The sequence below is a fragment of the Manis javanica genome, chromosome 8 (assembly GCF_040802235.1).
Source record: "Manis javanica isolate MJ-LG chromosome 8, MJ_LKY, whole genome shotgun sequence".
Lineage (NCBI taxonomy): Eukaryota > Metazoa > Chordata > Mammalia > Pholidota > Manidae > Manis > Manis javanica.
The window spans coordinates 1124886-1151273 of record NC_133163.1 but is presented as its reverse complement, the minus strand read 5'-3'; the positions used below and the strand labels follow the sequence as shown (position 1 = coordinate 1151273).

Below are 26388 nucleotides of genomic sequence, written 5' to 3'. Positions count from 1 at the left end.
CAGTTTTGCCCTGGCCACTTGGGGAAGAGCCGTTCCCCACTGGTAGCGGCTGGACGAGGTTCCCCACGGCCCGTGCTGGGCGGACTCCACTCAGACCCACAACTTCCCTGTTTCTCCTGATGCTGCGGTCCCAGCCTCCGGGGCGCACAGACAGCGGGCCCCGAATCCAGACCTGCACTCCGGCCCTTCTGGAGTAGGCCCGGCAGTGGCCGTGCTCTGTCACAGTTCCCTCAACAGGTGTTACTGAGTTGAGGTGGTGGTGGGGGGACACAGGGGGCACTGGCCAGTGGGGTTTGCCCTCCTGCAGCGCAGGGCTTTGCTGTGCTGTGGAAAGGATGGGCACCCGGCACCGCTCCCAGGTGCATTGTTAACGTGCGACGTGAGGGCTGGGTTTGGGGCCGAGGGCTCTGTACCCGTCTGCTTGCCTCCCTTTGGAACATTTCTGGGCCTCAGAGCCGAGGTCAGGAGCCTCCCCCTGCCCAGTCCCTCTCCCCTTCCTGTCTTGGCAGTTACCACAGCACCAGGCCCCACAGCAAGGGGTCATCCTGGACGCCCCCCGCCCCCAACACCATGCTTCTCCCGTCTGTTCCCCTCTGCACTGTCGCCGGTGCCACCACCCCCGGACCTCTTGTGCTAGCTGCCTTTCGTCGGCGTCCCGGAGTCCCTGCCTGCCCCCCTCCAGCTGGACGTCCTGCAGACAGTGCGGAGCATAGCCTGTCTTTGCTGAGCCCTTTCAGCAGCTTCCCGTGGCTCCCCAAAAGACTGCTGAAGTGTTAATGGGGGTCTAGGGGGCTGGCAGGAGAGGCCAGGTGGGCAGAGGCCACATTAAGGGGCCTTGCCAGCCTCTCGTGGACCTGGTCCAGGAAGCCCGCCCTGGTGTGTGTGCAGTGAGGGAGTGGGGCGGGTTGCCATCCGTGGGGTGGAGGTGCTGGGCTTGGGGTGAGCCAGGCCCCTGGGGGCTGTCAGGGTGGGAAGGCATGCAGTCTGTGGGTTGAACATAGAGAATGTTGGTTGTAGTGAACACCCCCTTCCTGGCACAGTGTGCCCCTCGCTGTATCTCCTGAACATGCATCTTTGGACAGGCTAGTTTCACTCGGTGGGACTTCATTTAAAAGGGGTCATGCTTTCTCCGTGGGTCACACGCCAGCTTTCCCCAGTCCCATTCCCTGAGTGGCCTCTGTCATGATGCCTGTAAGACGACAGTGTCTGCTCTGCCAGGGGACCTGTGGCCTGTTTCTAGGTTGTGGCCATCATGAAGCTACCTGTGCATGCCCCCTGTGGGCGGGCAGGCCTGTCGTTGGGCACGTGCCTGGAGTCGGGCTTTGGGGGGTGCGCTCAGTGTTACTACCAGGCGGCTTTCTGGAGCTCTTGGTGCCAACGCGGGCCCCACTGGTGGGGACGGGAGGCCTTGCCACTCTGCAGTTTTGCCAACGCTTGCTCGACTTTTAATGTTTGCCAGTCTGGTGGGTGTGAAATGGTGTTGTGGTTTTAATTTGAATTTCTCTGATTACTAATGTGGGCCATTTGTGCTTCCTCGTCAGCAAAATTCCTGCTCATCTCCTTTGCCAATTTCTCTTTTTTTTCCCTGCTTGAGTCTCGGCAGTCACTTGAGGGGAGGGTAACCCTTCCTTGGCTGCATGTGTTGAATGGGATGCGTGTTGCCCTCTGTGTGCGCAGTCTGCGATGAGTCCCGAGGTCTCCCTGTCTTTGGCCTTGGTCTTGAACCATTCCCTTTCCTGCCTGTGTTGGGGCAGCTGGTGCCTGGCCCCGGGCTGTCACTCAGGTAACCATCACAGCACCCTTCCCTGCCACCTCCAGCCCATGCCCACTGCTGGTGTTGCCTGAGCTCCAGCAGGGTCCAGGGCGCTATGACTTTTGCATGCCCCACTTCTTTTTTCCTGATGAGGTTTGCTACGTGTGAACATCTTTCATGTGCTTACTGTTCCTCCCATTTTTACATGTACAAATCCTTGTGTCCTTGGCCCATTTGAGGAAGGGTCTTGGGCTGTGAGCGCTTGTCAGCCACCCTGCAGCCACATGGAGGGTGGCTTTGTCAATGGCCTGCTCTGTGTGCCCAGGTTGGTCCTGTCCAGCCTGGACTTCACGAGAGCGGGGTTGAACAGCCCCAAGCTCCAGGACGTGGCCTTCCTCCAGCGCAGGACTCTGAGGCCAACCTGCCCTCAGCCCCTGAGCTTGTTCCTCCGATGGGGCATGGTGTTCTGTCGCAGGCATAGACCCCTGTGTGTGGAACTGCGCCTGTCGGTGGGTGTTGGGTTGTTCCCAGTCCAGTGCTGTGTGTTCAGCTGCTGTGAGCCCTGGGTGCAGGGTGCTGGGGGCCCAGTGGCTTTGCTGCTTTTCAGTAATAGCTGGCTGGCCACAGGGCGGTGGTGTTCTGGCCTCCTGAGAAGCTGCCAGGTTTCTGAGGTGGTGGTACCACCTTCCATGGCTGCCAGCTGTCCAGTGTGCCATCCCTGCCATCAGCTGTTCAGTCCAGCCGTTCTAACGGCTGTTTGATGGCTTCTCCTCAGGGCTCTGTTCTGCACATATTGTGCATAGATGTTGAATATAACCAAACACTTTTATTAGGAGCATCGTGTGCATCTTCTCCCTTAATCACTGATGTGCTAAATAACAGAAATGGATTCCTTGGCACCAGGCAAGCCCCCTCTCCTGGGAAGATCCCAACATGGTCCCGCCATGCACCCTTCCTGTCCGACTGCAGGTTCGGGTCGCTCCGTTTTGCTTGGGACGTCAGCATTGGTGCGGAGGCTCTGTGACGTCCCCCTCGTCCGCTGCCCTCACCAGATTCTGGTGCCAAGACACCTGCAGAGTGGGCCTGCTGCACCACGGCGCGTGTCTGTGGGACCGGGGTTGCGGATTCCTTGAGTTTGGGAGAAAAACTCCATGAAATGACCTGAGCAGTGCAACTCCTGCCCTGTTTGCTTAATGTTTATAGGACACTTTTACTCACTTGGAGTTAGTTTTGAAACTACGCTTTTCTGGGAATTTGCCCATTTTGTCCAGATTTCCAAGTTTAAGGCCTGGAAGGCATGCACTTGTCTGTAGTACCCAATGGTTTCCTGAGTGTCTGTGGGATCTGTAGGGTTGCCCTTCTGTGGGCCGTGTGGGTGCGTGGGCACCCTCCGATGTGACCTGTGCCCCTGGCCAGGCTTGGTTCACTGTGGTCCTCCGCTCCTTCCGTCTTCTGCCTACTCAGGAGTGTGGGGGTGTCTTCTGGCCCGGGCGGGGTCTGTCCAGCTCCTGCCCTTCTCTGAGGCTGGGCAGTTAGGCACGTGTGTGGTCACGTTGCACGGTGTTGACCTCGACCTGGTGATGCTGCATGAGTGTGGCCGGCTTCCTCTTGGATGCGTTTGTTTACCTTTCTCTGCCTTTTCCCATTATGCTTTGCTGTGTCCCTGCGCGTCAGGTGCGTCTTCTGCACACGTCTAGATCCCATTTTCATTCAATCTCACCGTCTTTATTTTTTTAACCAGAGCGTTCAGTCTGGTGTCATTTACCTGCGTCCCCGACACTGGGTTTCATACCCACCCTTGGGTTTGTGCTGGTCATTGTCCCACCGTCAGGGCAGTTTTCCTCCTACCCCACCTGAACTTGCATTAACTTTTGAAGATGATTCTGTTTCCCCTCCTAGTTTGAAACGTGTCCCTCTTTCTGTTTCTCCATGGTTATTGAGTGGATTGTAGTTTCCATACTTGCTTTCACATTTAAAGTTAATTTTTCTTCTTTTCCTGAACAAGAGAGGGACCGTAGAGTGTTATTCTGACCCAATACCTTCATGTTCTTGTGTTTTTGTTTTGTGTACTTTGTCTTGTCTTAAGCTCATAAGAAGTCACTGTTTTATTCTGTTAAGAGCAGATTAGCCTCATCAAAAACTCACCACTTCATTCCTTCATTCTCCACGCATCTCAGAACCTAGGTCAATTTCTCCTCTTTCTGTCTGAACATGCATCTTCTGGACTTAATTTAGTGAGGACCTGCCTGTAACTAACAGCGCTTCCTGTGTCCCTGGTTGTGGGTGGAGGTGACACGTCCCCTCTGCACGTGGACGAGGCACTGTCCCTGACTCTGCTCACTGAGAAGTCATCTGTCAGTCTGGCGTGATGTGTCTGCAGGGCTTTCTTCTCCCTGTAGCTTTAAGATCCCCTCTCTGGGGCCCAGGGGTGGTCTCCTTGGCCCCTGCCCTGCAGGGGTTCCTGGCTCCCTGACTCTGTGGGTCTGTGCTTGGCACGGGCTCTGCGAAGTCCTGGTTGCCTTCTGTGGTGTGGCCTCTGCCCTGCTCTCCCTCTCCTGGACCCGGAACTTCAGCCAGGCTGTGTCAGGGCCTCCCGCCACGCGTTAGCGGAGAGTGGCCGGCTGGGCAGGCTCTTGTGTCCCTGTAGCGGTGGCCAGTTCTCCGCCCACTTCTTGCTTCTGACCGTGTACCTGCAACTGTGGCCTGCAGGAGAGCGGCCGCTGCATGTGGGGTCTCCTGGCAGCAGGTGGGGACAGGCTGTTTCCCAGCCCCGCCCTGAGCCCCGCTTGGAGCAGCTCCTCGGCAAGCGTTCCTGGAGCTGAATGGAGATGCCACACTCAGGAACCTGGTTTTGTTTTGAGTTATGGGGAAGTGACTGACCTGTTATAAGGTGGGTGCTGGGGGAGCCACGCTGGCCTGCCTGAGGGTGGGTGTCCCTGGGGAGGCCGTGGGCTGCCAGAGCCCTTGCCGTGTGGCGCAGCTCTGTGCAGCCCCCGCTGCTGTGCACACGCCTGGGCAGTGGGCCGCTGCTCCATTGTGCAGCAAAGCAGGCAGCGGTTTTCCGTGGGGCTCAGCGCTGTGTCTTGCCCCCCAGTAGGCTTTTGTGCGGGGGCAGCTGCCTGGGATGTGGTGTGCTGTGCTGGGCAGGTGTGTGGTCTCATGGGGGCTCAGAGACCTGGGAACTGGACCCTGGGTGCTGGCTGTGTGCCTCCTCTTGGGATCTGGGCTGCAAAGCCAGCTGGCCCCTGCCTGTGCCCTGGATGCTGCTGATGGGGAAAGGAGACGGTTCCAGAGAGGGCCCTGTACTCAGGAGAAATGGTGGGTCTGTTTTTGGCCCTGTGATGGGCTTGTGGACGTGGCAGCGTCCTCCAGGAGCCCAGGCATCGTGTGGCACGGCTGGAGAGAGCCCTTGCAGAGACAGGGGCTCGCGTGGAGGCGGGAAGGGCAGGGCAGGATGGGGAGCCCGCGTGTCCGTGTGGGCCTGTGCTGCTGGGAGCGCATCCTCCCGGGGGCTCAGCCAAGTCCCATCAAACCTTCCCGGCTGTGCTGCTGAGCCCTGGTCTCCCTGGGAGCTGGGGCATCTGTCATCATGCCCACTGGTCCTGGGAGATCTTGGGGTCTGGGATGCAGAGGGCGGCGTGTGGGCATGAGCGGCTGGTCCAGCTGTGGGCTGTTCCCAGTGCGCTGCTCAGCCCTGGGGGATTGTTAGACAGTGGCATTGACAGTTGGCCCTAAAAATAGTCTGGAGGTGAACTGCCTTCTGTCCTGGAGGTGGGTCGTCACGCAACCCCACCAGGGCGGCTTTTGCCAAGGGTTGTAACAGTCGTGAGGACTCAGTCTTAAGATCTGAGTTTCTAAAGCACCTTGTGTTTTAAGTGTCCAGCCTGTGCCAGCCACTTCCCCGTCCGAGGAAGGCAGTGCTTTGAGCTCTGTGCTTTACAGGAGAAGCAAAACCTCTGGGGATCCGCTCCTGGGATCCACCCTTGGCAGCTGTCAACACGCTCCTGGCCTTAGCTGCCTGGTAGCTGGCACCCTGTGGAGTTCAAGGCTGTGGCCCCCCCACTTCTTGTGAGGTCAAGCCAGGATGGGCCCGTGGGAGGGGGTGCCTGGAACCCCAGAGGGGCAGAGATGGGCCGTGGAAGGCACCAGGGAGAGGGTTCACCTGTCCCCCTGTCCCCCTGTCCCCCTGTCCCCTGTCCCGGCATGCACCTCCCTGGCCCACAGCCAGTGCCCAGCCGTGCTGAGACCCTGGAGCAGGAGAAGAAGCTCTCCCAGGGCACTGATGCCGGATTGTTCTGGTGGCAAGACAGGGCGGGGCAGAGGCAGAGGGCTCGGGATGCGCGGCGGCCACTGGGCGGCGAGGCGGGGGTCAGGCCCACCCGCAGTCGTGTCTCCCAGGCCTCGGGTGGGCTGGGCCTCTCCTCTGGGGGCAGATGCACTGGCTCCTGCTCTTGGCGGAAGGGAGGCGCCTTGCGCATGCCAGGCCCCTGGAGTCAGCTGGCCTCCGTGCGGCTGCCCTCACACACCGTGGGTCCAGGCATGCCTGGAGGGCCTGGCGTCTGTCACGCCTCCAGCCTCGGCCCTTCCAGAAGGCTGGACGCCGTGGGGGGCTGTCCTGAGTGCCGCCACCCTGGCCCGGCAGGGCAGACATGCAGTGCCCTGGGAGGCACTTCCCTCTGCTCGGGCGTGGTCGTGCCCTTCACCATGGAGCAGCCGGAGTTCCGGCCACCTCTGCCTCATGTCAGCCACAGGCTGCCTCCTTAGGCGCCGACTGCTCCGTCCCCGCTTGATCTACTTTACAGGGAGCCTCCTGTGCCCTCCGGACTGACCCTTCCGGCGAGGCCGCTGGAGTGACGGCATGGCAGCGCTGCTGCCTGCCTCCCGTGAGCCGAGCCCAGCCTTCTGGGTGACTTCCGAGGACACTGCCCCGTATCTGGCCGGGGCCTCCTTGTTCCAGATGCGGGAGGACTAGACAAGCTTCTCCGCCAGTTTGCATCCTGGAGCTCAGGTGCTGCCCTGCGGCGTGGCAGACGGCTCTGTGCAGGTGTCCCCAGGCCACGGAGGCTGGGGTCCCCATGCCTCTGCACTCGATGGGGGTGGGGCTCCCCCGGGCCCATCTGCCCATCTGGGAGTGGGCCTGGTGTATTCCTGGGTGCCCCAAAGTGCCTCGGATGGGCATCCTGCTGGAGGCAGTTGTCCTGGATGGAGAGGGGCTGCCGCAGATGCTCCCTTGGCTCGGGCGTCTTGGTTTCTTCACCTGAGCACGCCAGGGCCGGCCGGCCAAGCTGCCTGCAGATGCTCCGTGGCGAACCCGGTGGGGATGTGAGGCAGTGACCCAGTACCCGCCCCGCCGCTGCAGACTGAGATGTGCTCCATGGGCAGGGAAGGCAAGCTTTGGCTGTGACCCGCCCTGGGTTCTGGACACACTGCCGTCTGTTTAGTTGGGGTCCCTCTGGGGGTGCTGGGTGGCCCATTCCTCCAGGAGCACAGGGCTGGGCCAATTCCAGCTTCGACTTTAGCCGGCAGCAGAGCTGGAAGACGAAGGTGGCCCCACACGGTAGGTCCACAGAGGATAACAGAGTCAGTGTGCCCTGCTCTCAGTGGGCAGGGAGCAGGCATGGTGCTGGCTGAGCAGTGGGGTGCTCGTCTGCTGCTGTGGTGGGCGGCAAGGCTGGGCACTCCCTTGTGTGGGTTTGCTTTGAGAGTGGAAGCCAGCTTCCCCCCAAGAGCAGGCCTGGAGGAGCCAGTGGAGGGGTGTGGGGAAGGCCAGGGGCTGGCGCTGGTGCAGCTGAGGTGGCGGGAGAGGTGTATGTGCACCCGGCCCCCAGCGTCCACCGAGGACTGCCCCTGGCCTGGCTGGTGGTGGGGCCGAGCTTGGATGCCAAAGTTCAGGGCCCCCACCAGCCACTTTCCCTTCAGGCTGTGTCCTGGTCTTGTGCCAGGTGCTGGGCTTGGCTCCGTTGAGGGGAGTGCCCTGCTGCGGGTCCCCGAGGTGGGAAAGGGTGCCACAGCCACAGGGTCCGGCCTGCATCTCATGCCTCTGTCCCCAGCTTGCCTGCATGAGCCCCGGTGGGCACGTGGGACCCACACAAGGGCTCTGGAGATCTGCTGTGGCTCCCACAGGCCACAGAGGGTCCCAGATGCTTACCAGTGACCCTGGCCCCTGAGGCTGTGCTGCGGTCACCCACCGGCTCTGCTGTGGCAGAGAAGGCCTCCAGGGGGGCGGACTGGCTTCGAGGGTGTCTGGGGAAGCCTGCAAGGACGGGGGTCCTTGGCGGGCGAGTCAGTGAAGGACTGTGCAGCCGCCACCCCTGCACAGCAGGAGGCCCTGCTGGCGCTCAGCCCTTCCCCTGCCCCTCCTGCCTGAGCGAGACCCTCGCCTGCCTGTGTTCACGCTTTCCGTTTTGCTGCTGGAGAAAGTTCTCTGAAGAAGGTGATAATGGCCTGGTGCAAAACAGTCTCCCTGCTCCCTTGGGGCCGTGCTGCCTCCCGCCTCGCTCAGCATTTTGGCCTCGACAGGTGCCACTACCGCACAGGGGCCCCTGGGCAAGGGACAGCTGCCACCACTTATCCCTGTTCAGCACAGAAGCCACGCTCGGCCGGACTTACAGTGACTTGAAAGCAGGGATTTGCTCGCGTGTTCTGCACCTAAAAGAGGGCCCAGTGCCGCTGTCTTTCAGGGAGAGGCCAGGCCAGTGCGGCTCCTCGATGGGAGCTTGGTGGCGGCACCCCCACTGTGTGTCTGGTGGGAGGAGGCTTTTGGCGGGCCTGTGTAGAGAGCGCCTCGTGGGCCTCTGCTCTCGTGGCCCCAGCTGCCTCAGGGTCGGGGCCGATGAGCCCGCTGGGACGGGAGGGCGTGAGGTTTGCGGAGCTTGGCTGCAGAGTCCACAGCTCTGGCATTGCTGGCTGGCCGGCCTATGGCATTGCTGGCCGGCCGGCCTGTGGACTTGTTCCCCACGCTGTGGTTAACTCAGGACTCTGCTGACCCTCACGTGGAGGATGAGGTGGACCTGGGGCGCAGAGTCCCAAACTCCCAAGGAGGGCTGACCCTGTGCTCTCCTCTCCGAGCTGGGGCTGGGACCCCCATGCGCTGGGTTTGGAAGGAGCAGGCAGGTGAAGGCCTGGGGGCGGGTGCCTGCAGCCCCCTCTCGTGTGGCCCCTGGCCTCTCTGTGCCCTGTGCCCCTGGTTTGGCTTTTGCACCATCCAAGATCTGCTTCCTGGCAACCAGCCTTCCCACCTGGAGCAGGGCCCGCCCGCTGTGACCTACCTGCTGGGGACTGGACTGTCATGGTGGAAGAGGGGCCTCAGGGCTGCCAGGGGCTGTAGGAGCGCTGGGGGTGCTTGGACCCCAGCTTTGGCCTCTGCAGTGCATCCAGCGGGTGGCAGTGGTGGCAGCCACGCCTCTCAGAGCCCTGTAACCCAGAGGGCTTCTCACGGTGGGTGTGTGGGGTGCAGCCTCACTTGTGGTGGGGTATGGTTGGGCCTTCTGGACCAGGGGGGACCCTCTTGAGGTGGGGTACCTGCACATCTCTCCCGACCACGGCTCTGTGGCCCCTAGTTGAACATGAGCCTGTGAGCGCAGCGGCCTTGCTTCCCAGTGGGACGAGGGCCCGTGTGCCAGGTCTCAGGCAGGACCCCTGCAGTGGGACGTGATGCACCTGGAGCCTGGGGTTGGTGCAGAGAGCTCTGACCTGCCCCTGCAGAGGACAGGCTGGCTGGCGGGTGTCGAGGGCCTTCAGTCCCCTGTCATCTGCTTGCCTGAGTTTGGACTTGTGAGGGGACCTGAGGCCCCGTGAGGGTGGGTGTGGGTGGTGTCCGGTGCACCCGATTGCCGGCTCGACCTGCTGTACCCCTGTCCCTTGGGGGTGATGGCCCTGCAGCCCCATGGCTCTCGGCGGTCAGCTGGGAGTGCCCTGGGTGTCCAGGTGTCCTGGACCTGGGTTTTCCAGCACCAACTGTTGGGATGAGGTGTGTGCTGGGTGCAGACCCCGTGTTGGGGCACCGAGAGTTTTCTGGGTGGGGACGGAGCCTGGTGGGTATGGCCAAGAGGCTGGGAGAGGACAGGTGTCCTGGGCGAGGAGGGGGCCGGGGCAGCTGCAGGGCCCGGGGTCAGTGTTGTGTGTGGTGGGGGCGGGGTGCCCGCCAGCAGGACTGGGCTGCTTGCCAGCCTTCCTGGGGTCGCACGGTCCTGTTCTCAGTGGAGTGGGTGAGGAGCAGCGGGGTACGTGAGGCGGGGGCCTGGGGGACCTCCCGGAGGGCGGGGGTCTGACGTCTGTGTTGCGGCCCGCTGGACAGTGGCGCAAATGTTCTCTGAGGTTGTCCAGCTTCCCAGGGGAAGACTTGCTGGTGAAGTAGGTGTTCCCGGGTGGAAGCAGGAGGGCAGGAGAGGGGGCCAGGGGCTCATGGACAGAGGGGTGACAGGCAGTGGGTCTGGTGCTAGAGGTAGCAGGCTGGGAGGTGGGCCGGTCAGAGAGGCAGCCTGGGGATGGGCGGGGTTTCCTGTGCACAGGCCATGCCCAGCCATGCCATGTGGTGGGGGACCGCTTTGCAGCCTACCCCAGCAGGTCACAGCTGGCCAGACCTGTGTGGCTCCATGTGGGCCCCAGCATGTCCCCGGCCACTGCCTGTCTGCCCCACTGGGACACCAGAACACAGGCCCCCCCAAGCTCCCCAGCCGACTCTGGGGGTGGCCGGGGCTGGCCTTGCTTAGGCCCCGGAGCCTGCCCTGCCATTTCTGCCATAAGCCCGCCCTGACGGTATCTCGGTGCCAGCTGTGTCCTCTGCAGCGCGCCCAGCCCATGCCGTCAGCCTTCCCGGCCCCTGTGAGCAGTGCTGGAAAAAGTGCCGGAAAACCCAAACTGGCTTTTAACTGGCTGTTGTCTGTGTCTGACGCCTGGTGTATGCGTTCATTTCTGGTCTTTGTTACTCCTCTCCCTTTTTTATTTTTGGTCATCTCTTCCTTGGAAATTGATCAAGATTGATTGTTTCCTTTATTACTGCCCATAAAAATCTGTATTTGTACTGTTTACATGTAACTGGCTTGCTGAAAAAGTGAGTTACTACACTGAAGGGGAACAAACGTCCCTGCCGCCTTTGCAGACACGGTGAGGACCGCAGGAGGTAGGGTCTGCCGCCCCCTCTCCGGCCCACCCCGACTCCTGACCCTCCTCCCGGAGGAGCTGGCCCTCTGGCCTGCTGTCCCCGAGCTGTGTGTGGGAGTGCTCAGCCCCCCCTGGGCGACAGAAGGCATGTCCTGCTCACGCTGGGGGATGGAGGGGTCCCAGGTTGGCCATCTCATAGCCTTGGGATCTTGCGATTCCGCCCTCACTTCCCAGGTGGTCGTGAGGAGTTTGTGGTCAGCCTGCTCGTGCGCCCCGTGGTGGTGTGGGTGCTCGCTGGCTGCCAGGGAGGGTTTACCAGGATGTGGCGTGTGTGGGGGCTCCCATCCACCCCACCACTGTCACCCTCCTTAGCAGCCTGTCTGCTGGATGCGAGCATCTGCCCTTCCTGCTTCGGGTCAGATGCCGTGTGTTCCCGTCTCTCCCTCCCGTCACCTCCCCGGGGGCAGCCTGCGCCCTGCTGTGCATCCAGCGCGGGCTGTCTCACGGCGCTGGAGCTGGTCAGGAGTGCTTGACACGGAGGGGCACCATGCCGCCAGTGGGCAGAGGGGAGCAGGCGGGCTGCTCTGGGGTTACCTGTGTGGCCGGGCCCCGCAGCACCCCCCCTAGAGGTAGCTAGGGTCTTGGGAGCCCCCAGAATGGAAACCTGGACTGTGCTGACGCTCCCCTGACCTGTGGTGGCTGCGGTGAGAGTGAGGGCAGGCATGGTGCTGCACAGCTCTGCCCCCAACCCTCCGACGGTGGATTGCCACCAGCTGGTGGCCTTCAGGCCACCGGGCTTCCTGGTGGAGGTCTCTCTGTGGGAAGCCACGTGGTGTAGACGGGATGTGGTTCAAGTGGAAGCATCTGGGTGGCAGATAAGGGTCCTTCCTTGGAGCCCCCAGCCCCGGGCCCAGGGTTCCGAGGGCTCCATTTCCCTGCTGGACCACGACCCCCTCGGCCTCTCCCTCCGGTGTCCCCTGTGCCCCCCAGAGGGGACAGGGCGTGGTTCCTGAGCAGGAAGGTCAGTCTAGAGGCCTCTGCCTGTTGTAGGGCAGAGAGGGGACCCCGAGCAGGCTGCACTGTCCCTGTCTGGGCCCCTCGGGCTGCCCCAGCGGAGCAGCAGACAGTGGCTCCGGCAGTCGGTACTTGCGCCTCGGCTCTGGGCTCGGGGTCCCAGATCAGGACGCCCAGGTTCCCTGTGGGGGGGGCTCTTTCCGGTCCATCGGGGTGCCTTTGCTCTGTGTCCTCCCTCAGAGGGGCTGGGGGCTCTGTGGGGTCTCTTGTAAGACACTCATTTATTTCTGGAGGCCTCCCTTGACCCAGTTGCCCCCAAAGCCCTACCTCCTGACATCACACCGGGGTTAGGCTTGAGCATATGAATTGGGGGACTCAGATTTTGGTCTGTAACTCCCACTGTCCCCGCATTTTCGGGGGTCTGGGAGCAGTGCACTGGCCTGCTCTCAAGTGACCCATGTGTGCGCCCCTGCCCACCCCGGCCGGCGCCCGTGGCCGTGTTGTGCTTCCCCGTCTGCTCGGACCCTGTGCCCACAGTGGGCCTCCACCGGGTTGTGGTGGGAGCGGGGCTTGGGCTTGCGGGCCCCAGCCGGGGTCTCGGAGCTGGTCAGGGCCCGTGTAGCCTAGCTGGCGTGTGACATCGGAGACGCGTGGACCCTGCCCGGCTGCCACCCTACTGCCCTCGGGGCTCCCAGCCGCCTGCACCCCGTCCGTGCTCACCCTCGTTGCCTGACCCGCATCAGGGGCTGGTTCTGTCACTCCCCAGCCTGCACACAGTGGGTGGGGTGGGTGCTCTGCGGTCGGTGGGCCCCGCCTCCCCGCCCTTGTGGAAGCCTGTCACCAGAGACTCTGCTGCCCAGGCTGGGGAACTTGGCGTTGCCAGAGGGAAGGCTCTGGCTTCTTGCCGGTGTGGCCTGGGACACACATGCCTGAGAGAGGTCGGGCTGGGCTCACTGAGCCTTTGGGAAAGTGGAAGGTTGCAGATGCTGGAAAATGGGGCCCACCTATGAGTGTGAGTGTGCCCACGCCCACTTTAGCCCCCGCCCCCTGGCCAGAGCCAGAGAGGAAAGCCACGGTCGCCTGCACCTGTCCAGCTAGACCCAGGGCTGGTGCTGTCTGGGCTTTGCTCTCCTGGTTGGGAGGCACCTGAGCCGCAGCCCGCGGCAAGGGGTGGTGCAGCCCATGGGCTGGCAGGAGGTGCGCTGGGGGCTGCCAGCCCACTGCCCCTGCCCCTGCCCCTGCGGCTACCCTCCCCCACTGCCTCACTGGGTCTCCTCTGCTCCTTGAAACCCCTCATTCCCAGCAGAGTGCTGGGGGGGCACGTCTTCGGGGACAGCGTGGGGCCTCCCCCAGCTGCTGGTGAGGCATGCCCGTGTGCCTGTAGGTGCTGGGCAGGAGGCGGGGGTCGATGGCCTCTGGGCCTTTAGGTCACTGAGGTGGAGCACACAGGCCCAGAAGGCCCAGGGAGGGGTCCTCTGATGGCTGGACCCAGGGTGGCTGATAGCTGACGGCTCCCTGTGGTGGTCAGAGCCCCCTGCTCTGAGCCCCATGTCTGTTTTCCAGCATTATCTGCATGAGCCCTTCCCTCACAGGCATGCTCTGCTCTTTGTAGGTGCCCAGGCTGCTGTGGCCCCAGTGGCCACCCAGCTCCTTTACACGCGTGGCATGTCCACGCTGGCCTTTGACTCCAGCGCCTGCCAGCACCTCCCTCAGGGACTGACCCCTTGCCCCTGCTGCTTCTCCTGGTGCTTGGCCCCCCATGGGTGGGGCTGGGCCAGAAGGTGGGCTCACGGTGAGCCAGCCGCCCTGCACCCCTTCCAGAGGGTTCCTGCCTCGGCCATGAGGCCTGACTTCCTCTCACTCCTGCAGGAGCCCTCCCAGCCCTGTGTGCCAGCTGACAGAGACACCGAGAAGGCACTTCTGACCTCTCCTGATCAGCAGGAAGTGGCCATGTCCAGATGAGGCTCAGACACAGGAGAAAGCTGAGCTGGGCCAGGGAGAGCTGGCGGCCACTCTGGGCGGCAGGGAGGGTGGCCAGCACTTGCAGCTGTGGGTGGACAGAAGCCTTGGACCCTTGTGGGGTGGCTGCAGGCTGTGGCTCACTGTTGCCGGAGCATTTTTACAGAAAGCTCTCCATCCCTGCACGTGCCTACTTGCCTGTAACCATGCCATGGCCCAGCCACGCAGGCCACTAGCACACGCGGAGTGCAGGAAGGGCCTGCTGATCCCGGGAGGCAGGCAGGGTGTGTGGGACCCTGGGCAGCTGCCAGCGCAGAGCTCCACGTCCTGCTAGGGCAGACCCGTGAGTGCGTGGGCGGGGTCTGCTCAGGGAGACAAAGGCCCCTTAGTTTTTCTCCTAAACATGCAGTCAGTGGGTTTGGGGCCACAGAGGCTCGCCCCACGCGCGGCTGCATTTTTAACCATTCATGTTCCTGGGGTGCCTGGAGGAAATGGTGGGAGTGGTGTTGCCTTCACAGGACCAGCCTGGTGCCAGTGCACTTGGTGGGAACCGAGTGTGCCCTCCTTACCCTGTGCAGCTTCACGCTGGGACCAGGGGGGCGGCCACATGGTGTGCTGTGCCTAGCCTGGAGCAGAGCGCTGCTAGTGGGACATGAAGTGGGGCAGAGGAAACAGTCTGTGACCCTCAAAATGTCAGACGTGAGGTCGCCATGTGGCCTAGCAAGTCGCTGTCTCAGAAGGATCGTGGCAGGAGCACACTCGATGGCCAAGCGACTACATGGAAGCTGGTACTGTGGCTGCCGCACTGCAGCCTCTCCCCGGCTTGCTGCTGCGGGCAGCCGTGGCCTGGGGGTGGGTGATCCTGCTCTGACACGTGGACAGAAGGTTGGTGGCAGCCAGCACCATGCCACAGGCCTGCGCTGCCCCTCACTCCATCTCGTCATGTGGCGCTTTGTCATCCCACAGCACCGTGAGGAGAGGGCCCAGTGGGCCGCGTGCCCGTGACTTAGGAGCGTGTCATTAAAGTCTGTTTGTTCTGCCATTAACTTCTGCCCTGAGCCTCTCACCGCACCTGGTTTGTATGTCTCACCATTCACAGCTGCGTACGTTTGGGAGGAGACTGCTTGCTTTCAGGGCTGCGCACTCTGCAGGCTTCAGGGGCCGCGGACGGGGGTGTCAGCCTACTGAATGTGAGCATCTGCAGCAGCTTTACGCACACGTGCCAAACGGTGGGCAATCCGAGGCCCATCAGTGGAGGAGCACCCCGACAGAATGTAGCCCACCAAAGAGTGGAATATGATTCGGCCTTCAACAGGCACAGGGCCTGACACGCCACGTGGGCGGATCTAGAGAGCAGATGCTCAGTGCAGAGGCCAGGCACAGAAGGCCGCATGTGCAATCGCCTTCGCATGAAATGCTGCAGGTGCAGAGAGAGCAGGCCGGGGCCGCCAGGGGCTGCGGGCAGAGGGTGGGAGCAGGGGGCTGGGGGATTCTCTGTGGGGCGATGAAAGTGTCCTGGGATCTGAGGCAATGGTCGCACAGCTCTGTGAACGTGCTAAAGGTGCACCTTAAAATGGTCAGAATGGTCAGTTTTACATCATGAGCATTTTACCGCAGCAAAAATGAGTTTTAAGAAAGGGGAGCAGGGATGGTTCTAGGTTCTAGGAAGCCAGACCAGCAGGTGAGAGGGTGTGATGCGTGGCTCACTTGGACCCTGTGCTGCCAGCCGCGCGACACCCTGGGATGGCGAGCTCAAGGGCGTCTGCCGGGCGGCCCCTTAGGAACCGGCCCCTTGCTCTGGGGCAGTGTCGAAAGCTTAGCATCTGGCCCCCTAGCCCACGCCCAGCTGTTGGCTGAAATGCCTCCATGTGCCCAGGAGACACCCCAAGTGGTGGTGCTGAGACTTCACAGCAGGAAGTCAGGGTGCACTGGCCCGTGCCTGTCTTCGCCAGCTCCTGGTGGCGGGCAGTGAGTCCGCCCAGCCCTGGAAGGTTCTGGAGTCTGAGGTCACTGTGTGTCGGGGTCTGCACTACTGTAGCTCCTGTCCGCATAGCCACCGCCCACGTTTCTGTGGGCCGTTGTCTTCTTGCCGTGCCTGCCTAAGAGCCTTTGTGCTGGGACATTGGCCCTTTGTCCGCCACTGGCTTTGGAGTTGTTTTCCTGCATCTACTGACCACCTCTCGCTGGCTTGTGGTAACAGCCCCGTTTCTGATCTAGCTGAGCTAGTCTCTCATGGGGCTGGGCGAGCCGCTGCGTTGGGGCGAGTGACTCCCTCTGGGCATGGTGTGCCCAGCCCTTCCTTGGTGAGGACCTGGCTGCATGTGCCAGGTGCTGTCCGAGGCCCTAGGGTCCAATCCCATTCCTGTGGTCCCTACCCTCTGCTCAGGGAGGCAGACAGTGAACCAGGAGACACGAGTGCCCCCGTGGGGAGGAGGAGGGGGCAAGGTGGCAGTGTGGCAGCACAGACCCATGTGCTGCAGGGGTGGGGGACAGCAAGGAGGCCCGAGTGGCCCAGGGCGGTGGCAGGCTGCGGCCAGGCCCTGTGGGGCAGCCTGGGGGCTGTGCTGTGCCGGGAGTACAGGGGGCAGTGGGCCCCGCAGGCAGGTGGCTCTCTGGCTGGTGCCAGCAGGACAGCAGGGGTCTTGGGGTTGTTAGTGCAGGACCAGGAGGGCCGGGAGGAGCCCTGGGCTGCCTTGTCAGGGTGGCAGCTGAGCAGCGGCCAAGGCACAGCCGCCTGGGACAGAGGCACTAGCGGCCTCGTCCTGCTCTGGGCTGCAGCAGACGCCAGGTCCAGGTTCCACCAGGCGATGGCGAGCAAGCGAGCAGGGAGCAGAACTCAGTAGGGGCGCAGCCCTGCATCTGTGGGACGGGGCCAGGAGACTCTGGTGGAAGAACATTCCAGAACAGTGAGTGTCTGTGAGAGCTAAACTGGACAGTGGACGCGGATAGCTCAGCAGCAGGAGCAAGGCTGAGACGCTCCCAGGGGGTGGGCAGAGCCGGAGGGAACAGGAGAGGGCGTGGGGTCCCTTGCCGGAACCCCAGTACGCTGGGGACAGGTGCTGAGTGGAGAGAAGATGGGGGTCTCGGCGCTCCTCCAGAAAGGCCCCCCGCCTGTCCTCCCTCTGCCTTTGGTCCTCTGCTCTGTCCACTCTGTCCCCAGCCATGCGGGCACTGTTCTGCCTGAGCTGTATGCCCGTGCCCGGTGTCCTGAGCCGCACAACTCTGTGGCCTCCACTCACCACGCTCAGGCCCTGGCAGGCCTGGGGTGCAGAGGGCCGCCTGCTCTCCTCCCAGGGATGCGGGGAGAACCCTCCTCAGCAAAAGCCTTCAGTCCCAAGCCGCCAGCCCGCCCCTGGGCTGCTGGCGGGGATGCAAACCGGGCAGCTGCCGTGGGAAGGGGGCCCCCTGGCCGAGCTCGGGGTCACCACGTGATGCAGCAGTTCCAGTTGTGCTCTGTGCCCAGAAGTGAGCCAGGGTGTAAGCGGATGTGTGTGCTCGCATGCTCACAACATGGCCCAGGCGTGGGGTGGCCCAGTGCCCACTGAGGGATGCACGGGTGAGGCCTCCGCACGGTGGAGTAAGAGGGGAGGTCCTTGCCGCGTCGCAGCAGGAGGACCCTGTGGACCTCAGGCTGAGACAGGGAGGGCACTCCGCGTGACCTGCCGCATGAGGGGCCCCTGGGCAGGCTTGGAGGGTGTCTACATCCACGGGGAAGATGGAAAGTTCTGGACAGGATGGTGGGGACGGCTGGACATGTGAATGTGTTTAATGCCACCAAACCACGCACTTACTTGACAGTGGCTTATTTTACATATATTTTGTCCCAATGAAAAGACAGGGATAGACATTGCCAAATTGTTCCCCAAAATAAGGCTGTAGCAGTTGATGCTCCCACCAAGGGTGGAAAAAGTTACAGCCAAACCCATGTCACCCGCGCTAACCTCCGGGCCTGGCTGGGCTAGACTGGCCTCTGGTGCAGGCCCAGGGAAGGTTCAGGTGCCCGTAGGCCTGGGCTCCAGCCCGAGCCTCCCACGTGGGGTGCCTTCCTGTGCACCTCTGCCTCCTGGGGCCCAGGACCCTGGTGGTGGTCCACCCGGCCCCTGGCCAGTGCCCTCCCATGGCCGAGTGAAGCTAGGATGCCTCCCAGGCTCTGGGAATTTGGTTTAAAGGGGGTGCCCAGCCCGCTCCACTGGGTCACGGATGCTCCCTGAGCCACCCTGTGTACCCCCAGGCTCCCGCCCCTGGTTTCATCACACACCTGGGGACAGTGGGGGGAGGGGGTCTCAGTCTTCCAAAGAGAAAAGGCAGCTTTCTGCTGTTTGTCGCCCTGTCTGCCCTTGGAGATCTTGCCCCCACCACTTGGAATCGAGGTTCTGGAGGCGGGTGAGCTGAGGTCTTTGTCCTGGGACTGGGGCATGTGTGCTGACCATGTTTCCTGGAGGCAGGCAGGGGTCCAGGGGGGACCCTCAGCTTCCTTCCCCCACTGTGGGGTGTGCATGTGGGCTCCCAACATCACCACTTGGGGAGGGGTGGGTGGAACTGGCCTCTGTCAGCACCTGGGAGTACAAAGCTCAAGCCAGCCCTGTGGAGGGAGGCGCCCCTCAGGCGTCAGGTGGGTAAGTCTCTGCAAGACCAGGCTCTCGTGAGCTTTCTGAAATGTCACTTGTTCCGCGACTCACAGAAACTGGGGCACCGGCGTACGGTGTGCCCTCCCTGCTCGCTGCCTCTCCCGCCTCACCACCTCCCCAAAGCACCTGTCCTGGCCTGGGGCCTCTGCCTCGGCTTTACCCACAGCAGACCACTGGGCCCCTGCTCCCTGCCCACTCGGGCCTTGTTGAGTGGCCCCTGGAGGAGGTCCCTGTTGTCCCCACGCACCTGTCCCCAGGGCACTCTGTGCCTCCGCCAGCCCCGGAGTCCCAGGGGTCAGCGTCTGTCCGTCCCTGACCCTGACCCACCCGACTCCTGCCTGCAGGGCTCAGCCCAGGAGCACCCCTGCTCTTCCCATTGTGAGTCCACCAATACGGCTCAGCTCCAGGGTGGACGTGGAGGCCTTTCATTCGCCTCCCTCCCCACCTCCCCCACCCTCCCCTGCCCTGCTCTCCCCTGCGGCAGGCAGGCACCTGGGAGGCCTACCTCCCCTCTGTGTGGGGGCGGGTGCCATGTGGTGCAGGGCCTCGGCGCGGAGCTCAGGCACTGCGTCCTGTTGGAACCCGCAGGCCCCTGACCTGACAGCATGCAGAAGCCCCAGCACCCTGAGCTGGCCCGAGACCCAGAGGCCCACAGGCGGGGACTTGGCGATGGCTGGGTCCACCCAGTCTCCTGGTGGCAGGAGGTGGCGCTGAGATGCTTGCACTTGCCTTGAGCTCGATTCCAGCCCAGCCTGGGGTGTCCGGTCATCCTGGGCCGTGAGCCGCTGTGCCGAGCCTCCTGGCTGGCTTCCCGCAGGCCCTCAGGCCCTGCCCTGCAGGTTCTTGGGGATGCTTGACCATCCCCCAGTGTTTGCGGCCCGGCCCTTCCTGCCCGAACCAGTGGCCCTGAGGACTGGGGGTGTGTCAGACCCTCTCCCACCCAGAGACGTGGCACTCTGCGGCCGAGAGCAGGGTCGTCCCCCAGCCATCTTCAGGGGTCCCGGTAATGGTTCCTCCCTCCCCCACCAAGGCTGGTGCATCAGTGCGACCGACCGCTCGGTCAGGCGGTGTTGCTGCCCTGTCACCGCTTGCACACATGAACGGGGAGCCCTGGGGGCTCACGGGTGTGAAGAGGGGCCGTGGGCCGGGCTGAGGCCGGCGTGGTGGCTGGGATGGCAGCCTCGATGGCTGGCAGCCCCAGGAGCATTCTGTTGCGGTGGTCGTGTGAAGTGGGGATCGTTTTGCCGGGGCCCTGGAGTGGCAAGGAGACATCCCCGGGAGAGGACAGTGGGCTGCCACGTGGAGTCAGGAATTCCCACGGTGTCCCATTGGGTGTCGGTTCTGAACACCGAGTGTCCTCATTCTAAGTGCGAGTGTCCGGGGGTGAGAATGACGTCCCACCCGGGAGCTCCCGTCCCATGCAGACTGCACGCGGCAGAGTGGAGCTTTGAAGACAGAGGAATGGAGGAAGTGCGCAGCAAGACTTCACAAGCCAGAAAACTGCTGGGTATCAGCCAAAGCCGGAGGCCAGCTGCTCGGAAAGATGGGTGACAGGGCGAGCCTTTGGCGAGCGTGATCACGGAAAGGAAGCACGTGGGGCTCAGGAAGAAATGAAGCAGATGACGTCGGGAACACTCAGCAGGAACTCAACAAATACAAAAACTTGGTGGTAGGATAATTTTGTAGAAAAGATGTGAATTGCTTAGTAATTGACTAGAGGAGAGAAAGTGTGAAGAGACCAATTACATTGAAACCTCCTCTCTCCCCAAAGAGCAGCAGGTGTTTTTATTTTGGTAAATTTTACCAAATCTTCAAATAATAAGCTCCACCTCATATGAAGTGTTTCAGAGATTGGAAAGAGGTTAAAAGAAGAGGTGAGGCTGTCCATTTACGTGGGCAGTGGGGTCATGAACACTTGCAAGGACAGCCCAGGTGGGGAGGCAGGGTGAGCCCTCTTAGGGGTTCAGATGCGAAAGTCCGAAATGAAATGTTGACCAAAAATCTCTACAAGGTATAAAAAGACGAAGTTACATTACACAGGAGGAATCATTTCAGGGATGTGATTTATTTAGCATTAGAATATTATTTTAATTTGTCACACTCAGATTGAAAGGGAAAAACCGTATGGTGGTCCAGAGAAAGCACCAGAAGGAATTGAGCATACACCCTTAGGGATCTGGGAGTGACCCGGAGACTTACCCTGTCGTGCGGCACCTGCGGAGATGCCGCAGCCCTGCACACTCCAGAACGTGGGCCACTGTGGCAGCTGATTCGTTAAAATGTGCATCTCATGCCTGAAGCCGCGCTGGCCACACATCCCGTGCCGGCCACTGTGTCGGTGCAGCTGTGGAGCGTTTCTGTCACTGCAGGAAGTCTGCGGGGTAGCGCTACTGTGCCCACATCATTCTTGATGCCAGAAGTATTACCTTCAAAATCAAGAAGGAAGGTAACTACTTAGAACTGTCCTCAAAGTGCTGGGCAGCGTGACAGGACACGGAAAGTAAATAGGACTGGGTGGGAAGAAACAGAATTGCCCTTCGCGTACAGCATTGTTCAAATGGGCAGTAAGAGGGTGTACGAATTATAGGACCAGTAGTTCTGGAAGGTTGATTGGTGGGAGGTCAACATACAGAGTCAAGAGCATTGAGATGCCTGCAGTAATCACTTTGAAATGAAATGTTATTCATAAAGCAGCTAGTAGCCATCTGGGAATAAATGGAGCCGAGGGGGTTAAGGCCTGGCACAGGAGAAGTGCCTGACCTCTCAAGGATGCAGGCCATCGAGGAGCCGTGTGCAGACTCAGTGACCAAGACCTGTCAGTTCTCCCTAAATGCATTTTACTTTCATAAATTCCATATGGGAATAGAATTTGGTAAGGTAAATCTAAAATTCATGTGAAACAGGCAACTTTAAAGAAAAATGCATGTTTGTGTTGGAGGAGTACTTAGCAGGTACTGTTTATTTCACTAAGCTTTACTAATTAAAACAGTGTGAAATGGCCAACTGTGGACACACCGTACTGGGGTCCATGACAGCACACACCCATGGTGGGCTTCGGACGGGCCTCATTCAGGAAAGAGAGGACGTGCTCCTGGAGAAAGGGTCCGGGGACAAGGGGACATCTGCCCAGGAAATAGTAATATCAGTCACCGCCTCACACCACACAGTGATGCCGAATGGGTGAGTTACCTCAGCGTGAAACAGGAAGTTCAGTAGCTGGAAGGAGAGCTATGAGATCAGAGAACGTAGCATCCGGGGAGCGTAAAACTTCATTGCGTACACATTGGAGAGCCACTCATGTGACAGGCTGTGTAGGCGACGTCCATAGCAATTATTGAATCTAGAAAAAATGACGACTTCCTTGCCGCTGATAAAGCATCGGCCCAGCAGGAGATAGGTGAGGGGCGAGGCCGGAGGCCACAGGAAACGCTTCCAGCAGCGGACGCCTGGGCAGAGGCTCGGCCTCCCTGGCACAGAGCAAAACGGAGCACCTCCCAAGCCAGACCCCCAAATGTAATGGGTCTCCATTTGGGGCATGGTGACTTGGGGATGGAAATGTCCCACCAGAATTCGCATGTTGAATTCCTGGCTCTCCCAGTATCTTGGGGATGTAACTGTTTGGAAGTGGAGCCTTTAAGGAGGTGATTAAGTTAAAATGAGGCCATTAGGGTGGGCTTGGTGACCTTATATTTGGGTGGCAGACACCATGTGGGCACATGCACAGAGGGAGGCCACGTGAAGAGGATGTGGGAGTGTGGCCGTCCACGAGCCAAGCAGACGCCTGGCATACCCTTGTGACCAGAGGAACCCCTCCTGCCAGCACCCTGGTCTCAGCCCCCACCCACAGAACTGGGAGGAGTAGATGGCTGCTGTATAAGCTGCTGGCCTGTGGTATTTGTTCTGGCGGCCCGAGCAGACCCACACCCGCTGTGGGCCAGGAGGAGTTCATGTTAGTGCCACACACAGCTTGGAAGAAGTGGTTTGACAGTCCCCCAGACAGGCTCAGAGCCAGCGATCCCAGTCAGGTGCGGCTCCACAAGCCCCTGTGTACATGCAGGCTGGAGGTGGTCCTGTGAGATCGCCAGACAGTCTGAATGGCCCTCAGCAGAGGGTGGAGAAGTTGTATGAAGTGAAGTGTACACTTTAGGGGAGGGCTTGTGAGCTGCGTGGCCCAGCATGGACGACTCTCTGAAGGAAGTGAGATGAGGGTGGGAAGAACATGCTGCCAAAGTGTACACAGACCCATGTCAGCTGCATGGCTTAGGACACATGCATGCGTGTGTAGGAAAGTGTGGTGTGCCTGGCAGGCTAGGGTGCAGCAACGTTTCTGTGCAGAAAGCTGGAAACACAGAGCTGCTGAGCTGGTTGCTGCCCTGCATGATGGGGCAGGCGTCCATGCTCCAGAGCTGACTGGGGGCTCAGGGGCACTCGGCGCGTGGCTTCCTCTTCTGGGCCCACCGTGGCTGCCTAGGTCCTGCCATTGCAGCCAGGAGGAAGGGAACTGGCAAGGCATGTGCTGCCTGGGACGTGAGGCACATCAGTCTACTCGGGTTCACTGCTGGGGCTGCTTGGCCTCACCCACTGCCTGTAAGGCAGGACCTGGTATCTGGTGGGGAAGCCAGCAGGCAGCTGATGTGGGGGGGGCCCGCTACCATGGGAGGGTGGGGAGCCCAGTGTGGGGACAGCTGCCAGTGTCCCAGAGGGATACCCTCCGGATGGTGGTTCCTGCAGAGGGAGCAGAGAGAGGGTGGTGGGGAGCACGCAGGGGGGCTCTGCGGTTCTGGCCAGCTTGCTTCTTTAGAAAGACCTGCAGTTCACGCAGAGCCCGTCTAATTCTCGTCAGCAGACACCTGGGTTTGGGGCATTGCCCTCGGCCTGCCTCTCTGCTCCGGCCCAGAAGACACACCAAGGGCTGCTGCTCCAGGATCCGGTAGCAGTTGGCCTTTTGCCCTACGGCTCTGAGCAGACACCGTCCGAGAGAGAAGAGACGCTAGGCGTGGAGCAGGCCCCCTTTGGGTGGGAAATTGGGTTTTCACCTGTTGAGGGGATCACATTTTATATGACAGTCTTTTTAAAATATGCTTGGCTGCCTTCTTTGTCACTGCTGAGTGTATTACAATTGCAGGGTGTTTGAATAACAGTTCCAGGTCAGCGATGAATCATCTTTTGTGGGCTTTTTTTAGTGTATTTGCTCATGATTTCCTTGAGGGCCAAGTGTTGCGCAATAAATCCATCCTTGGTTGCCTGTAATCTAGCCCTCGGGCCTCTCTCAGAACCAACCTTGGATAAAAAAAACAAGGCATTTTTTCTGTTTATCTGGTTCAGTTTCTGTATGCAGTTGATTCTCGTTGTGCTTTTAATGTTTTCATGAATTACATCAGCTTGATAGATTACCAGGAAAAAGGGAGTCCAAGTGGGAGGTGTGCCTCTGGAGAAGCAGGCAGACGCGCCTGGTGTAGACTGGCTCTCCGCAGAGCCTGCGCCCACCCGGCGGGCTGGAGGGGCAAGAGGGCTCCCCACGGCTGGAGGCCGATGGCCCCCTGATGAGGAAGCACCGGAGCGGGGGCCCACTGTGCCTCCCAGACGGAGCCCCACCACCACCAAGCAAACCGTACAGGATGGAAACTTCTAGAGGTGGGGGTGGTGGAACCCTGAGAAGGAAGAGAACGGAGCCTCGAGCCCCGTACACACCGCGGGAGTGCTCAGGGCCTCATTCACTCCGAGCAGGGTCCAGGGGAGGCTCCTTGTTTGTCATTGGTCAGCATGACCTCTGGCTTGTTTGTATCTTTAACTCTTGAAAAATTACTTTTTAAAGTTTACATATACTCGATTTCAACTTGCCTCCATGTTTATCTGCAGCTCTGAGACTCCCATCGCCACCCTTGACCAGGCTCAGGACACGGGGCGGCCGTCCCCAAGACCACCCCCCTCGGCCGTCCCCAGCCCCGCTCTGCAAGCCTGCTGCCCCCCACCTTGCCTCTGCCTTTCCCGGGGTGCCACTGAAGCTGGCTGGCCTTTCACCTGCGCTCCTCCTGGCATCATGTGTGTGCAGGCCACAGTGGGTGTGCGTGTGTATATGCGGATGGATGCCTGCGAGCGTGTGTCTGGAGGTGTGTGCACGTGTGTGTGGAGTTGTGTATGTGGAGGTGTGCACATGTGTGTGGGGTGTACATGTGTGTGTATGTGGAGCTGTGTGCACACGTGTGTATGTGGCTGTGTGTGTGCTTCAGTTCCCTGCTCCCCAAGCAGCCCTCCTGGTGTGGGGGGACCATTTCATTTCCCTTGGATGAAGTGTGTGCTGGGGGGGGGTCACTGGCTGCGAAGCAGCTGCACATCTGGCTCTGGATCAGGACCCGCAGGCACAGTGCCCCCTTGCTTGCCTCCTTGCCAGCGCGCACATCAGGTCCCTCGGTTTGGGGGGCAGGCAACAGGTGTGTGCTGGTATCTCGTTGTGGCATGTTCCTGATAACTAATTATGTAGAGCAGCTCTTTGGGTGTGTATTTACTGTCCATTTTTTTTATTGGGTTGTTTTGTTTTCGTGCTAACTTTGGAGAGATCTTTATGTATTGTGGACTAAACCCTCTGTCAAATGTCTGATCTGCAAGCCGTTCATCCCAGTGTCAGCGTGTCTTCATCCTCTTAATAAATTTTTATTATTTATTTATTTATTTTATTAAGGTATCCCTGACATACACTCTTATGAAGGTCTCACACCAAAAACAATGTGGTCACCACACTCACCCCCGCCAGCATGCCCCCCCACACCCCGCTGCAGCCACTGCCCATCAGCACAGCAAGATGCCACAGAGTCACTGTTTGCCCTCTCTGTGCCACACTGTCTTCCTCCTGACCCCCCCACACCATGTGTGCCAGTCATAATGCCCCTGAATCCCCTTCTCCCTCCCTCCCCACCCAACCACCCCCTCCCCTCCCCTTTGGTACCCACTAGTCCCTTCTTGGAGTCTGTGATTCTGCTGCTGTTTTGTTTCTTCCGTTTTGCTTCGTTATTATACTCCACAAATGAGGGGAAATTTGGTGCTTGTCTTTCTCCACCTGGGTTATGTCACTGAGCATAATACCCTCTAGCTCCATCCATGTTGTTGCAAATGGTATGATTTGTTTCTTTCTCATGGCTGAGTAGTATTCCACTGTGTATATGTACCACATCATCTTTATCCATTCATCTACTGATAGACACTTAGGTTGCTTCCATATCTTAACTATTGTAAACACTGCTGCAATAAACAGGGGTGCATATGTCTTTTTGAATCTGAGAAATTATATTCTTTGGGTAAATTCCTAGGAGTGGAATTCCCAGGTCAAATGGTATTTCTATTTTGAGCATTCTGAGGAACCTCCATACTGCTTTCCACAATGGTTGAATTAGTTTACATTCCCACCAGCAGTGTAGGAGGGTTCCCCTTTCTCCACATCCTCACCAGCATTTGTTGTTCTTAGTCTTTCAATACTGGCCGTCCTAACTGGTGTGAAGTGATGGTTTTTATTTGCATTTCCCTGATAATTAGTGATGTGGAGCATCTTTTCATGTGCCTGTTGGACATCTGAATTTCTTCTTTGGAGAATTGTCAGTTCATATCTTCTGCCCATTTTTTAATCGGGTTATTTGCTTTTTGGGTGTTGAGGCATGTGAGTTCTTTATGTATTTTGGATGTTAACCCCTTGTTGGTATGTCATTTACAAATATATTCTCCCATACTGTAGGATGCCTTTTTGTTCTGCTGATGGTGTCCTTTGCTGTACAGAAGCTTTTAAGTTTGATATAGTCACATGTGTTCATTTTTGCTTTTGTTTCCCTTGCCCGAGGAGATGTGTTCAGGAAAAAGTTGCTCATGTTTATATTCAGGAGATTTTTGCCTATGTTTTCTTCTAAGAGTTTTATGGTTTCATGACTTACCTCCAGGTGTTTGATC

General features: G+C 60.0%; 1 protein-coding gene across 11 annotated transcripts in view; it reads left to right on the top strand.

Annotated features, from left to right (window-relative positions):
- The window catches only part of PACS2 (phosphofurin acidic cluster sorting protein 2), a 58432-nt gene that overhangs the window by 898 nt on the left and 31146 nt on the right, over window positions 1-26388 (top strand). For 9 of the 11 annotated variants that reach the window (XR_012133607.1, XR_012133608.1, XM_073241733.1 and 6 more), the window contains exon 1: window positions 21437-21636. The exons of the other annotated variants lie outside the window; for them this stretch is intronic. Coding sequence is in view for 7 of the 9 variants with exons in the window: in XM_073241733.1 (XP_073097834.1) it covers window positions 21452-21636 (185 nt within the window). In the remaining 2 variants the exon portion in view is untranslated. Of the gene's footprint in view, window positions 1-21436; window positions 21637-26388 lie in introns of those variants that run through there. 11 annotated transcript variants of the gene reach the window in all.